This window comes from Pteropus medius, unplaced genomic scaffold (assembly GCF_902729225.1).
Source record: "Pteropus medius unplaced genomic scaffold, Ma_sr-lr_union100, whole genome shotgun sequence".
Lineage (NCBI taxonomy): Eukaryota > Metazoa > Chordata > Mammalia > Chiroptera > Pteropodidae > Pteropus > Pteropus medius.
Window position 1 is genome coordinate 2088661 of NW_024350399.1, and position 15792 is coordinate 2104452.

General features: G+C 39.7%; 1 protein-coding gene across 1 annotated transcript in view; it reads right to left on the reverse strand.

The window, feature by feature from the left end:
- The window catches only part of ATP1A4 (ATPase Na+/K+ transporting subunit alpha 4), a 34825-nt gene extending 25598 nt beyond the window's left edge, over window positions 1-9227 (reverse strand). The window contains exons 1-6 of the mRNA XM_039839977.1: window positions 9078-9227; window positions 8839-8898; window positions 3848-4051; window positions 3134-3247; window positions 1275-1409; window positions 871-988 (exon numbers count right to left, since the gene is read on the reverse strand). Of these exons, the coding sequence (XP_039695911.1) occupies window positions 871-988; window positions 1275-1409; window positions 3134-3247; window positions 3848-4051; window positions 8839-8898; window positions 9078-9227 (781 nt within the window). The remainder of the gene's footprint in view (window positions 1-870; window positions 989-1274; window positions 1410-3133; window positions 3248-3847; window positions 4052-8838; window positions 8899-9077) is intronic.
- Between the last annotated feature and the right edge of the window lie 6565 nt (window positions 9228-15792).

Consider the following 15792-nt stretch of genomic DNA (forward strand, 5'->3'; position numbering starts at 1 on the left):
GCTTGGGAGACAAACCTGCATTAGAATTTTTGGTCCTCTCCTTTTCTATCAAGTTGTGCTCTTGGATAGTGCGTTTAATTTTTTGAACCTTAGTCTTTCATGTGTAAAAGAGGGGTAATATCTATTGTATAGTGTTGTGAGAATCAGAGCTATCTATAGCACTTGACACATGCAATTAAAAAAAAAAGCTATTTCTTAGATACCCAAATATTTATTCTTAAGTATGAATAATGGTTTAAATTGTGTTCCAGAGAGTCTTGCAGATCTCCTTAAGATGAAAAGATGAAGAAATTGACATAATGTTATTGAGTCACTGTTACCACTTTGGCCGGAGCTGTCTCCCAGTTCAAGGATGTCCTAGATACCAGGAGCAAAGCCAAAATGTGAGTGGCACCCCTGGGAACTCAAAATTCCAATGCCCATACCTTCTTTTGGAATAGTGAGAAGATGGGGCTTACTTCAGGAGAAGAATGACCTAGCAGGGCTGAATAATTTTCAGGCTAAATAATTTTCTTCCCTTCTGTGCTGTTTTTCAGCTCATAGAGCATAGTCTATTCATTAGCTAGAATAATAATAGCTAGCAATTATAGGGCATTTATAATGTATTAGGTCTTGTGCTAAGCATTTTATGTATATTATTCCTTTAATAAACATAAAAATCTATAAAGTAGTAACTTTTAGTATCTTCGTTGTACAAATGTGAAAATGATGGCTTTGACCTTTTACCAAAGGTCATACAGCTCATGAATGATGGAGAGTCTAGACTATTTACCAGCCATTACATACCCTACTACCTTTAGAAACTAGAGAGTTCCTGAAATCATTCAATCTCTGCTTTTGAATTTAGTCTATTTATGATGCCATATTCACCTTCCACACAGTTGGTGGAGAAGAAGCAGATGTTTCGAGTCTCCAGAGGGTTCTCATGTGTGAAGTCAGGGGAGCGTGTTTGGGGCTCTGATTCTCCAGTCAAGGATGAGTTGTCCACCTGGGATGGGAGGGAGGACGGGTTGTAAAGTGAAAATATGGGGGAAAAAAGATTTATCTATTAAGATGATACATCTTTATTTGGTACCAACATTACCATTATTGACATGCAGAGAGAAACATAAATTTACATGCCAGCACCTTATTGTCTTTAATCTCAAATTTGCACTTGTAACTTCTCAAGATTCTGGAAAATAAGATCATACTTTCTTTCACTGAGCCCAGGTCACCACAGTGTCCTAAGGCCATGCTTGGCCCCCTCCCCTAGCTTTCCACATCCCACTCACCTTGCATCCTTGTGCAGAGATGAGCCGGAGGTCAGCGGGGATTCGGTCTCCGCCCTTCACTTCTACCAGATCTCCCAACACCACATTTTGTATATTGATCTGTATCTTCTCTCCACCTCGAATTACCAGAGCTTGCTGTGGGAAGATAGTGTAGGGTCATTCCCAAAGCGTTCTGTTCCCTTCCTCCTGCTCCTGGCCTGCAACCTCCTGTTCCTGGTTTCCTTCCTCTAACTCCAGCCTTTCTTACATTGTCACTCACCACATCATTCTTTTTTAAAAAATTGTTATTGTTAAATGTATTAGGATAACATTGGTTAATAACATATAATTTTCAGGTGTACGAGATTATAATTCTTGAAGGGCTCTTTGGTAGTTTGCAAATTCTTACCATTGCTGTCTGCAGTGCTTTTGCAATGTGATTTTGATACTTCTCCCACTAAGAGATGGGGTTTACCTCTCTATATCCACACATAGGCTTAGCTATAGTTTGCTTTGGCCCATAAGACATTAGCAATTGTAATGCAAGCAGAGGCTTAAAAAGTGCTTGCACACAGGGGCTTGCCCTGTTGTTTCTGGGAACCCCTCTGCCACCACACTGGACAAGCCCAAGCTAGCCTCCTGAAGAAAGAGGGATCATAAGGAGAAAAGCCCCAGTTGTCCCAGTAATCTCAGCTGAGGCCCCAGACATGTGAATGAAGTCATCTTAGACCACCCAGCATCAGCTAAGCTCAGCTCAGATCAGAAAAATACCCCAGCTGTAGAATTATGAGAAATAATATGTTCGTTGTTTTGAGCCACTAAGTTTTGGGGTGGTTTGTTAAGGCAGCAAAAGCTAACTGATAGTCTCCAAACTCCTAGTTTATTCTACAAAAACATTTCCCTGAAACTTTATCCAAGGAAGATATTAAGTTATGTTCATATCAAAGGGAGACGATGATCCTGGGTTACAATGCTAGAACATGATCATATTGTCAGAAATTTCGGAACCTGTTCCGTTCCTTTCCAACTTTCCAGCCCTGTGCCTGGGAAACTGTTTTCTACTCTCATATTATTTCCAGGTATTTAAAAATACTTTTTATCTGAAAATAATCTGAACCTTTAGAAAAGTTGCAAGAATAAAAATTGTACCAAAAACACCAGTATAACCTTTACTCAGATTCACCTATTAATATTTTATTTCATTTGCTTTCTCATTTGTCCTTTGTCTTTACATATGTATGCATGTGAATACATTTTTTCCTGAACCATTTAAGGGTAGGTTACATACATCACGATCTTTCATTCTACATACTTCAGTGTGCATTTCCTAAGAATTCGGATTTTAAACAACCATAACACAGTTATTAATTTCAGTAAATTTCAAATTGACATAATATTTTAATCTATTGTCTGTATTCCAGTTTTGTCAATTGACCCAAAATACATTTTACAGAGTTTTTTCTCCTCCAGCACAGGAGTCAGTCTAGGGTCAGATATGCCATTTAGTTGTCATGTCTCTTCACCCTCCTTTAATCTGAAACATTTCCATAACTGTACTTTGTCTTTAAGGTCATTGACATTTGAAGAATCCAGCCTCCCCAAACTCCTTTGTCCTTTAAAAAAATAGAATGTTCTCATTTAGGGCTTAACATAATGCTCATTAGATTCAAATTATTCATTCCAGAGCAGACTACTTCATACATAATGCTGTGTCTTTCTCAGGGTACTTTTAAGGCCAGATAGAATAAAACCAAAGTGAACCTCACATTCATAACCAGCCTCACTCATTGTAGGATATAATTCCTCCAAGGGACTTAATAATTACATATTTAGTCACATTCTATACCTCCTCTCACTAGATCCTCCCATACCAATCCTACCTGAGGCACCATGTTCTTAAAAGACTCCATAATCTTGGAACTCTTGGCCTCCTGAGAATAGGAGAAGCAGCCAGTGATGACAACCACAACGGCTAGTACAATGCCCAGGTATAGCTGGGGGTAGGGAAAGAAAGGACTTATGAGTAGGTCTTTCTCTTCCTCTTCATCCTCAGAACACTGCAAGAAGATTTGCCATTTCTCCAGATGCAAGAAACCATAAGACTCTATTGAAGAGTACAGGAACTGAGAAGAGTCTGAGACAGGGCTGGCTTACTCAGCTTCTTGGTGAAGGAACTCTGAGCTACAGTGAAGTAGCAACAAAATTCCAGGTTAATGATGGTCTATATTTTCCTCTCCAGGTAGGCTATTTATGGGGTGGGGGATGGATGGTGAGGGAGATGGAGAGGAAGTTGGTGAAGAGATTAAACTTCTAGGAAAGAGAAAGGGGACTGCAAAGTGCTTGCGATGATCAGTTGAGAAGATAATCAAAGGAGAGCAAGTTTCTGGGGGAAACCATGCATCTCAGGGAGCCGAATCAGTAGCTTTTCAAAGAAAAAACTAGAGAAAACAGGAGGGACCGAAGACTCCCTTAGAAAGTCCTGAGAGTACTATGGATTTGGATCAGAGGGCTTCAGGAGTGCTAGGCTGCTGAGCAGAAGAGTTTCAGGAGCTAAGCAGAGACTAGGCTCGGCAGTAGTAGTTGAACAGACTCACATTGTCTTTAGTAGCCTCCTCATTGAAATATCTCTGGATGCCATAGGCCACAAAGCAGAGAATGGCACCAGTCCACAGGAGGATGGAGAAGCCACCGAACAGTTGTTTACAGAATTTGACCCATTCTGGAATGGTGGGGGGTGGGGTAAGCACATTAGGTCCATCTCGAATCAGGATTTTCTCTGCCTCTTCAGGGCTAAGTCCCTGTGTGGAGAAGAAATAAGGATGGGTAGAAAATCACAAAATAAGAAACAGCTATAGCAAAACAGAATCCCACTTCAAAACTCAGATCTACCATTATAGTCCCAGGATGGGTCTAGAGACCAGTGGAGTTCTCTGAAAGTCAGACTGGGAGTTCTTTCTAGATAAGCAGGATTTTAAAATTTGTGTTATAGAAGAGATATCAGTTAGCATGCTAACATAGGATGAAGTTTTAGTTTATGGATTGATTTACAAACCTTTTTGAAAACCTATCTTGGGCCTGGTACTGTGGGTAGGATACCAAAATGAGTAAGAATGGTCCTTACACTTATGGAGCTCCAGTTCTAACAGAAACAATTCATAATACAGAAATAATGTACAAGGCTAATGTTAATGATGGGATAAAATACAGAATGTTGATAATATATGAACTGTTCATACTTTTGACTCTATAGCTTAGAAATAGGAAAAGCCCAGCTAAATACATGAATGCATAGGCTCTCACTTTAGGCTTGTGTACTTTTTTCTCTGAATGAAAAGGACATTAGAACCTATTCAAGTATTGTAAAAGAAACTCTCCTTAATCCCTATCAGCCACTCCAAGCAACCTTATCAAACTCTCCCTAAAAAACACACAATTTTAATAAAAACAAGACAAGTCTCCTGTGCTCCTCCTTGGATACCAGATGAAGAAATTCTAGAGCTAAGAAGGGCTTACATTTTGAGGGCTTATATTTAAAGTTTTTTATTTGTGGTCACTGTTTACAGTAGTAGCAGTAGTAATAGTAATAGTGTAATATATGATTTTACAGTTAAACCAATGGTTCCCGGTGTGGTCTGGGATCCATGGGGTCCCAAAACCCTTTCAAGATGTCCACAAGTTCAAACAATTTTCATAATAACACTAAATAGTTGTTAGCCTTTTTCACTCTCATTCTCTGAGTATATGCTGGAATTTCCCAAAGACTGCATGACGCATAATATTGTAATAGATTTAATACTGAAAATATATGAGAATCCAATTGTCTTCTATTAAAAAGCTAGATATTAAAGGTTTGTAAAAATTTGAAATGCCACTAAATAGTTTTATTTTGAAAAACATAGTTTTTTTGTCATAAAAATATTATTTATACTAATACACAATGGGTTTACCCTTCTTTTATTTTTTATTTTTTAATAGTTATAGCCTTTATTTTTATATATATTTTTAATTTTAATTTTTAGTTTTTTTTCAATTATAGTTGACATATTGTATTAGTTTCAGGTGTACAACACAGTAATTAGACATTTATATAATTTATGAAGTGATCACCCCAATAAATCCAGTACCCATCTGACACCATACATAGTTGTTACAATACTACTGAGTGTATTCCCCATGCTATACTCTACATCTTTATAACTATTTTGTAACTACCAATTTCCAAGTCTTAATCCCCCACTTCTTCACCCATCCCCCACTCTCCAACCTGACAACCATCAAAATGCTCTCCCTATCCATGAGCTTGTTTTTGTTGTTTATTTGTTTACCCCGTTCTCTGGATTCCACATATGACATTTGCCTTTCTCTATCTGACTTACTCCACTTAGCACAATACCCTCGAGATCCATCCATGTTGTTGCAGATGGCAAGATTCTATACTTTTTTATGGCTTAGTAATATTTCATTGTGTATATATATATATATATATATATATACTATATATATATATATATATATATATATACCACTTCTTTATCCATTCATCCATTGATGGACACCCAAGATGCCTCCATATCTTAGCTACTGTAAATAATGTTGCAATGAAAATAAGGATTCACACCCCTCCAAAGTAGTGTTTTGAGTTTCTTCAGATAAATACCCAGAATTGGGATAACTGGATCCTTCTTTATCTCTTGTTATAGCCTTTGTTTTAAAGTCTATTTTGTCTGGTATAAGTATTGCTAACCAAGCTTTTTTTATTTGTTTCCATTTTCATGAAACATCTTTTTTCATCCCCTTACTTTCAGTCTGTGTGTACCTTTCAATCTGCAATGAGACTCTTATGGGCAGCATGTGTAAGGATCTTGTTTTCTTATCCATTCAGCCACTGTCTCTTTCAACTGGTGCATTTAATCCACTTACATTTAAAGTAATTGTTGCTAGATATGTAGTTATTATCATTTTATTATTCATATTTTTGATCTTTTCTTTTTCTTCTTCTTAAAGAAGTCTCTCTAACATTTCCTTTGTAGTGGTGATAAACTCCTTTTGCTTTTTCTTGTTTGGGAAGTTTTGTCCTTCAATTCTAAATTATGGTTTTGCCGGGTAGATTGATCTTTCTTGTAAGGCCTTGCTTTTCATCAGTTTGAATATTTTGTACCAAGCCCTTCCAGCCTGCAAAGTTTGTTGAGAAATCAGCTGACAGCCTTCTGGGAGCTCCCTTGTAGATAACTAACTGCTTTTCTCTTACTACTTTTAAGATTCTCTGTATTTAACCTTTGGCACTTTAATTACGATGTGTCTTGGTGTGAGCCTCTTTGGGTTCATCTTGTTTGGGACTCTCTGTGCTTCCTGGGCTCGTATATCTATTTCTTTCACCAGGTTAGGGATGTTTTCAGTCATTATATCTTCAAATAGGTTTTCAATTCCTTGCTCTCTCTCTTCTTCTAGTATCTCTCTGATACGGATGTTGGTATGCTTGATGTTGGTTCCAGAGGCCCCTTAAACAATTCTTCTTATTATTTTTTAATTCTTTTTCTTGTTGCTGTTCTGATTGGATGTTTTCTGTTACCTTTTCATCTAAATTGCTGATTTTATCCTCTGCTTTATCTCATTTACTGTTAATTACTCTTAAGGTATTCTTCATTCGGTTATTGTATTCTTCATTTCTGACTGGTTCTTTTTTATGTTTTCTATCTCCACTTTCATGTTTTCTATCTCTTTGTTAAAGTTCTCACTGAGTTCATCTACTCTTCCCTTAAGTTCATTGAGCATCCTTATAACCAATGTTTTGAACTCTGCATCTGGTAGATTACTTGTGTCCATTTTGTTTAGCTCTTTTTCTGGAGCTTTGTTCTGTTCTTTCGTTTAGGTCATGTTTCTTTGTCTTCTCATTTTGGCTGTCCGTATGCATTTCTTTCTATGTATTAGATAGAGCTGCTATGTCTCCCAGTTTTAGAGTGGCCTTATATAGTAAGTGTGCTGTGGGTTCCAGTGGCACAGTCTTCCCTGGTCACCTGAGTCGGGTGCTCTAGGTATGTCCCTTGTACGGGTTATGTGTGCCCTCCTGTTGTAGTTGAAACTTGGCTGCTGTTTGCTTATCAATGGGAGGAATTGACCCTTGGGCTGATTTGTTGTGATGACTGGCTGTGACCAATAGAGAAGCTATTGTGCAGGGGCTGACCCTATAGAGCAGGACTCACTTTAGCAGGGCTCTGGTGCCTGCCCACTCTGCTCAAGGGGCAACCTAGCATGAACCACCAAGCAATCCGCAGATGGCTACCACTCACCCTGAGCTTGGAGATGCCTCGAGAGGCCATGCTGCAAATTGAAGCTGGCTGCTGCTAGTGCTGGGCTTGAGGCTGCTCAGTGAGAGGTACTGGGTTTGCCAAGGAGAGATTTTAGAAAAGTCTTCAGCATGAGCCAAGACAGGCTGTTTGTATGGAAAAACCCACTAAAAGTAGCTTAGATGGGACCGCATGCTGGGATGGGCAGGGTCTCAGAAAATCATTAGGGTGGGGTGACCAGTGTTAGCCAGGTTGGTGGAGACTCAGATATGGTGTCTCCCTGGGTCTGCCACCCGGGTAGGGGAGGGCTCAACAAAGGAACAATGCCTTCTGCCAGCACTTCTGTCTGGGAGAAAGCCACCACTCCAGCACTCTCCCTGAAGCCAAACAACTCAGTTCCTCCCTGTGTGTCCCTGGTGCCTTTTGAGCTACTGCCCCAGTGCTGGAGCTCAGAGTGAATGAGTCTGTCAGTGGGTTGGTCCATGTGTGGGCCCCTTAAGAGGAAAGTCCATGATTTCTTCAGCCCTCTGTCTCACTCAGCCACAATCTCTGCTAGTTTTCACAGCCAGAAATTGTGGGGACTTATCTTCCCAGAACTGGAACCCTGGGAGCCCAGTGCGGAGCCAGGACCCCTTGCTCTTTTGAGGCGACCTCTGCAGCTGAGGTATTTCTCCCAATTCTCAGTCACCACATGTGGGTATGGGACGAGCCTGTTTTGCATCTCTGCCCCTGCTATGAGTCCTGAGGTGGCCTCTTCTATGTGTCCCTAGTTCTAGGACTTCTGTTCAGCTAGACTTCAGATGACTCTAAATGATGGCTATTCCGTAGTTTATTTCTAATTTTGATGTGGTTGTGAGAGGAGGCAAGCACAGGGTTTGCTTACTCTGCCATCCTGACTGGAAGCCCCAGATTTACCAGTCTTTTAAAATGAATTAGGAAATATTTTTAAATTTCTCAATTTTAATTTTTAATACTGTAATTATAGATGATGTAACACACACACACACACACACACACACACACACACACCCCAAAAGATCTTTGAGTTCTTTAATAATTAATGATTGTAAAGGGGTCCTAGGGACAAAGGTGTGAGAAGCACTGCCCTAAACTATTCTTATTCTCTGATCTAATTCTGAGCTCTCTTTGGGAACATTCCAATTATCATCTTTTTCTAAGTGTGTGGCCTGAGAAACTTGATTGGGTAGAGGTTAAGAATGGAGGTTAGGGGGCTTTTATCCTGGTAGCCTCAAAGTTGGGACAGAGACCCTCGGCCTCCCTCAAGAAGTTCCTTGACTCACCTTTGTCAGGTCCACGGAATACTTGGTGCTCAGCTGTTCCAGAGTTAATTTGTGATCATCCTGAGGAGACAGCAGAGTCATTGAGGGAGAGGTGGTGACTCCTGGTCATTTCCAGGAAAGGGAGAGAGATACTTGGGGAAAGAGGGATGGCTCTGGCCTGTGGGTAAGATGTTAAAAGGCTGAGGATTGAGGAGTGTTTTCAGAGGGCAATTGGTCAGCATCCACTTGGGTGTTCTCACCATGACCACTTCCTTCTTCAATTCCTCCACATCTATCTTCTTTCTTTTTTTCTTCACACGTCTTTTACCCCCTTTCAGCCTCCTTCTAGGTTTTGGGCTTGGATTCTGCTCACGAGGCATCGCCATTCTCTTTTTACCACCAAGTCCCATAGTTGTCCCTGGATATAGCTGACCCAGCTCAATTTGTGAGAAGAAAGTAGAGTGAGGGGGAATGAAGGAGCGAAAAGTAAGGAGAGGGTGAAGGGATGAGAATGAGAGAAAGAGGGGAGGAAACAGGGCACTGAAAAGAATAAAGTGATGGGGATGAAAAGAGGTTGCAGAGAATAAGTAGAAGAAATGGAGAAGTTAGGCAGTGAAGACCAGGGAAAGGGGAGAGAGGGAGAAAACCAGAGAGAGGAGTGAAGAGGCCAGAGGAGGGAGCCTTGAAAGAGGAGAGAAGGGTGAAGCCATCAGAGGTGGGAAGAAGTGTCATGAACAGGGAGGGAAGGGTGAGAGGAGCCTAGGGCCTGAGGGAAGCTTGAAGGGTAGGGGGATGGAGTTGAGAAAATGAAGGTGAGGATCTGGGGGTACAACAGGTGAAGGGTAACTGCGCCTTAGTGAAGATGCCACAGGGTGCTGAGCAAGTGGGAAATGCAGAGGGAGCGAAGGGGCCAACTGGGCTTCAGGGCATACCCACAGCCCCAGGCCCTGTGGGTACCTTGGCAACAACCAGGTCTACCATCACAAAGGCCTCATGAAAGTTCTAAGAAAACTCACAAGTCATAGTCTCTGGGTGTGAGGATGATTGGAGCAGGTTCTGCCACAGAGAGAATTTCAATCTGAGGGCGAAACTAGAACAAAGTCTCAGCTTGTACTTAGAGGTACTTTAGATAGCTGACTCAAAAAATAAAGCAGGCCCTCTGTGTGCAAGTGCACTTTTACTGAGGCACACTTCTCCACCAACAGTGACTTTGAGCTTTTAGTTTTAGGAGATCAGATAGCAAAATAGGTCAGATCTTGGGCTTTCGAATCAGTCCATGGGTCTGAATCCTGGCTCCTGTGCTTACCAGCTGCATGGCTCTAGGCAAGTTATTCAACCTCTCTGTGCCTCTCTTTCCTCATCTATAGAGGAGGACACCATCTACCCGCAAGACGTCAATAGCAAGAATTAAAGTGAGGTGCTCTATGTAAAGCACAATGTCTAACATATATAGCATGTGTTCAATAAATAGCTTGAATTAAATATTATTAGTTTTATTGTGGCTTAATGTGCAGCTTTTCTCAGTGGAGGTATAATATGCTTTTCTATGTGATAGCACTGCATTTTTCTCATTTAATATGATATATTTATCTCTTCCAATCATTCTTTGGCATGTAGGTAAGTGGTTTGACCGAATTAACTTCACACATGTTTTACGTGTAAGTTATACTCTCCTTTCTTCCCAAAACAATCTGAAGCAGCTATATATTTCTATCATGTTTTTTTTCAGTTATGCATGTTGCATACATTTTCCCTTTTTATTGTTTAATATTTAATTAATGGTGTTTTGGTTTGGCGTGCGATTTAAAAATATGACTGTATCAGACATATCAGACAACGTCATCTTGGTGCTGATGAATGCTCTGTTGATATTCAGAAATAGAAATGTTGCCTTCCCAGCTGGGAAAAATGATAGCCTGTTTCTTTAGTAGATTAGATTTTTCTCCTTTATTAAAAATGTATAAAATAAAAACTGAAAGTTTTACTTTCCCTTCCTCTAAACGTAGATTGCTCAGCACAGACATTACTGCCACGGACAGTGTGCTGCACAGCCTTCTAGTCTTTTTTCTGTTTATACAAATAGATATCTAAAAGGAGATACAGTCTTAATTTTTATAGAATCATTCAACTTTCCTTTGATTTATCGATCTGTCATATGAACATCTTTTTTTTTTTTTTTAGTGTCTATAAGGCATTCCATATTCTGTAGTGACCATAGTTTATTCAATCATTCCCACGACTGATGGATTTATAGAATATTTTCCACTTTTATCTTTGACCATTAAAAATTTTAGTGTAGTGCCATCCTTATCTAGAGCTACCTTTAGGCCCCTGAGCTTCAATTTCCATAGAATTGACTTCTGTTGCTGATTCAAAGGATACTCTCATTAAAAATCTTAAAAGATTGTACCAGATTTCTCTTCAAAAGAGCTCTTCCCATCTGTATCCCAGCTACAAGTGGCAAGGATGTCTACTCCCCACACCTTTGATTACACTAGAGATCTTGATCTTTTACATTTTTACCATGGTAATTGGTGAAATTTGGTATGATATAGTTTTAATTTGCATTTCTTTATTGGCTAGGGGAGCATTTTTTCTAATATTGGCTTTCTGGATTTTATTTTTCTTTTTGTGAATTGTTGTTCATATCATTTGCCCAATATTCATTGTTTTCTTTTGCTTACTGATTTATAGGAACCCTTTGTCAAATACATTACAAATATCTTCTCTCAGTTGTTGTTTTAATGTAGACCATAAAATCCTTAAGCATGAGGTTAGAATTAAAGTTCAAATCACCAAGTTCGTCTATGCATCATTCGTATGAACAGCATTCAGCCCAGACTTGCATATATGAGGTCCCTCGAAGCAACTTTATTCACATATAATCCACTGAAATTATTTTTGGAAACCCCATTCTATTCTACAGATCTTAGCTCAAAAGTCTACCTCTTCAGAGAGGCCTTCTCTGCTTGCCAAATCCAAAAGAGCTCCTCTCACACACAGCCCTCAATCCATCACTTCACTTGTGGTCTTCACTGCACTTTCCACTCTCTAAAATTATCCTCCTCATTTATCTGTTGACTTGTTAATTGTCTGTTTGTCTATTACCTTGGGGAACTTTCCTGGCTTATTTATAACTGTGTACTCAGACCCTAGAATACTGCCTGGCACAGAGTGGTTGGTTTACAACCACTTCCTCCTCCTCCTCCTCCTCCTCCTCCTCCTCCTCCTCCTCCTCCTCCTCCTCCTCCTCCTTCTTCATGGAGTCCCTTTAACATTTCTTATAATACTGGTTTGGTGGTGATGAACTCCTTCAGCTTTTTCTTGTCTGGGAAGCTCTTTATCTGTCCTTCAATTCTAAATGATAGTTTTTCTGGGTAGAGTAATTTTGCTTATAGTTCCTTGCTTTTAATCACTTTGAATACTTCGTGCCAGTCCCTTCTGGCCCACAAAGTTTCTGTTGAGAAGTCAGCTGACGGTCTTATGGGAACTCCCTTGCAGGTAACTAACTGCTTTTTTCTTGCTGCTTTTAAGATTCTCTCTTTGTCTTTAACCTTTGGCATTTTAATTATGATGTGTCTTGGTGTGGGCCTCTTTGAGTTCATCTTGTTTGGGACTTTGCACTTCCTAGACTTGTATGTCTATTTCCTTCACCAGGTTAGGGAAGTTTTCAGTCATTATTTCTTCAAATAGGGTTTCAATTCCTTGCTCTCTCTCTCCTTTTTTTTTGGTACCCCTATAATGCAAATGTTGGTATGCTGATGTTGTCCCAGAGGTCCTTTAAACAATCCTCATTTTAAAAAATAATTCTTTCTTTTTGCTGTTTTGATTACGCTGTTTTCCACTGCCTTGTCTTCCAAATCTCTGATTCAATCTTCTCCTTCATCTAATCTGCTGTTGATTTTTTCTAATGTATTCTTCATTTCAATTATTATATTCTTCATTTATGACTGGTTCTTTTTTATGTTTCCTATCTCCACTTTTATGTTTTCTATCTCTTTGTTAGAATTCTCATTGAGTCATCTACTTGTCCCCTAAGTTCACTGAGCATCCTTATAACCAATGTTTTGAACTCTGCATCTGGTAGATTACTTGCGTCCATTTTGTTTGGCTCTTTTTCTGGAGCTTTGTTCTTTTCTTTCATTTGGGACATGTTTCTTTGTCTCCTCATTTTGGCTGCTTCCCTGTGTTTGTTTCTGTGTATTAGATAGATCTGCTATGTTTCCCAGTCTTAGCAGTGGCCTTATATAGTATGTCCTATGCAACGCAATGGCACCGTCTCCTTGTTCACCTGACTTAGCTATGCCAAGGGTGTCCCTTGTGTGGGTTGTGTGTACCCTTCTGTTGTGAGGACTGGCTGTGACTATAGTGGACAAACTGTTGTGTGGGGGCTGACCTTATGGAGCAGAATTTGCTTTAGCAAGGCTCTTGTGCCTGCCGAGTCCATCCTTTGGGTATGTCATTTGTGGAGGTGGTTAGGTGGTGTTTTGTTGTGGTCTGAAGCTAGCCACCAGGCGTGTTGGTTCTGGGGTCCCTTGGGAGGGGCTCCCGTGCAGGCCAAGGTCAGCTGCTGCCTGGGTCCAGGCCAGGGCCATCTGGAGGAGGTACAAAGTGATTTGTCATTGGTGGCTGCCTGTGCTGGGCTTTGTAGATGCCTGGGAGTGGTTATGCTGTAAATCAAGGCTGGCTGCCACTGGTGCTGGGCTTGAGGCCACTTAACAAGAAGTACAGGGTATGCTGAGGCCAGCTGCTGCTTGTCTGGGGTTTGTGGACCTTTGAGAGATTTTTGGAAAGTTTGCAGCTTGGGCTCAGGCTGCAACTTGTGTGAATTTGCCTCTGAGAGAGTTTTGGGCTGGGCTTGTAAATTGAGTGGGTTGGGGTCTCAGAGAATCACCAGGGTGCAGTGAAAGCAGTGCTTTGGTTGACTTTCTTGGATTTTTTTTAGATATTTAATTACGTTGTTTACCAAAATATATGTTTTTATTTTTTCTAGTTTGCTTCTTTATTTAAACCATTTAAATTCAAACTTCTTATCCAGAATTTCAAATGTGATTATTATCTCTTTTGTTATAGTTGCTATTGTTATTAGTTGTCTAGGCTTAACATACCCCTTCCTCTCGTCTCTGAACATGATTACATTTTCTTATATGCTTTTTTCCTCTAACATTTAAATCAGGAATAGATGTTGCATTTTGCTGATAACTTTCTCAACATTTTTTGAAATTATTTAATCATTTTTCTAGTGAACGTTAATTGTTAGTTTTCTGTATAATGTACTCTGTCTCTGTCTCTAGCATTTCACTATTTGGTGATAGTCAAATTATTAAACATATCTTTTATTAAATTCTATCAAAACTGTACTTGTCTCATAAAATAGGCTGGGGCAATATTAAATTATACATATTTTCTATGTTCTGGTACAGTTGAAATAACAGAAGAATGTTCTTTGTGGAATTTGGAAAAAATTTTCCACTCAAATCATGAAAGCCAAGGATGTTTTTGAAAGACTCATTTTGTATTAAATGTCTTCTTTTGATATTGATTTAATCACTTATCTATCTATCTATCTATTTATTTATTTTTTGCTTCATTCTTAACATTGTGAATATTTAGCTTGTCATCTGTCTCTGATGAATCATCACATTTCCTATTTAGTAAATAAAGGGGAAATGCCATGAAAAGCATTTCTGCTTGAGCCAGAGGTTGGCCTGATTTAACAGTATATCCAGTAGTAAGATTCTGTCATCTTTTTGCTAAGATTCTCTAGCTGATTGTCAAGTGTCTTTGTATCTTTTTTCCTAACTCCTTACTTCACCTTTAAGATCATGCCCTCTCCCTTTCTCAGGTTCTGATCACAGGGTTCATTTCTACAGTTTTCTGGCTCCTTTTGCAGCCTCCCCAGTTCACTGAACCACAGGGGGCTGATCAGGCTCCTTCCATGTCTACAGATTTCCTGTGCCTGCGGCTGCAGGTGAGGGTGGCACAGCGGATAAGAGGGCTGGCCCTGGAGCCAGACTGATGTAGGTTTGAATCCTGATGCTTGCCACCTCTGAAACTTTGAATACATAATTTAACCTTTCTGAGCCTTAGTTTTCTCATCTATAAATTAAAAATAACAATAGTTTTCATCTTATTAGATTATGAGGATTGTTTTAGTCATCTCCCCCATATTTATTGTCTAATATGTGTCAGGGATTGTGTTAGGTGCTAAAGATAAAGGTGGTGAATAAAAGAAAAAGAATCTTTGTGTGCATGACACATATTCTGAGGAAGGAGTCAGGCAAACAAGCCAAAAAAGTATAAACCAACAAACTAACAACAACTATATAGATATTTGAAACGTGTATATATTTTTATATATTCTCTGTCTCTGTCTGTCTCTCTGCTCTCTGTCTCTCTGTTTCTCTGTCTCGGCCTCTCTGTCTCTCTGTCTCTCTCAATTTAAAATAGTAAATATTTATGAATGAAAACAAAGAGAATGGGGAAAGAGGTGCCAGAGTGTTATTCTATTTGGAGTGGTCTTTGAAGATCTTTCTGAGGAGGCCAAGTTTAAGGAGTGGCCTGCAGGAAGTGAGGAAGCCTGGCTTGTGAATAAGTAGGGAAATGTGTTCCTGGCAGAGGGACTATCAAGATGGAAGGCCCTTGAGGTGGGATTAAATGAGACTATACAAATAAAGGTTAGGTATAATTATGGCACAAAGTGAGCTGCTGTCAATGCTCTCACAACTATTGCTACAATTATTATCACCATCATTGTTAGAGTTGTAATAAAGGGGCCAAGAACCAATTTCTGACTGCTATGTCAAGATCCTGGCATAGGGTTGTAAGTGTTGGTGTCTTCTCTCCCATTCCCAGGCACTCCTAGAAGAATGCATACTACCCATACACCCCTCCTTCTCCAGCACACAAACATCCCTTCCTCCTGCCCATCACACCCTGTCTGTGAAGATTTCCAAAGTCTGATACATGGTGAGC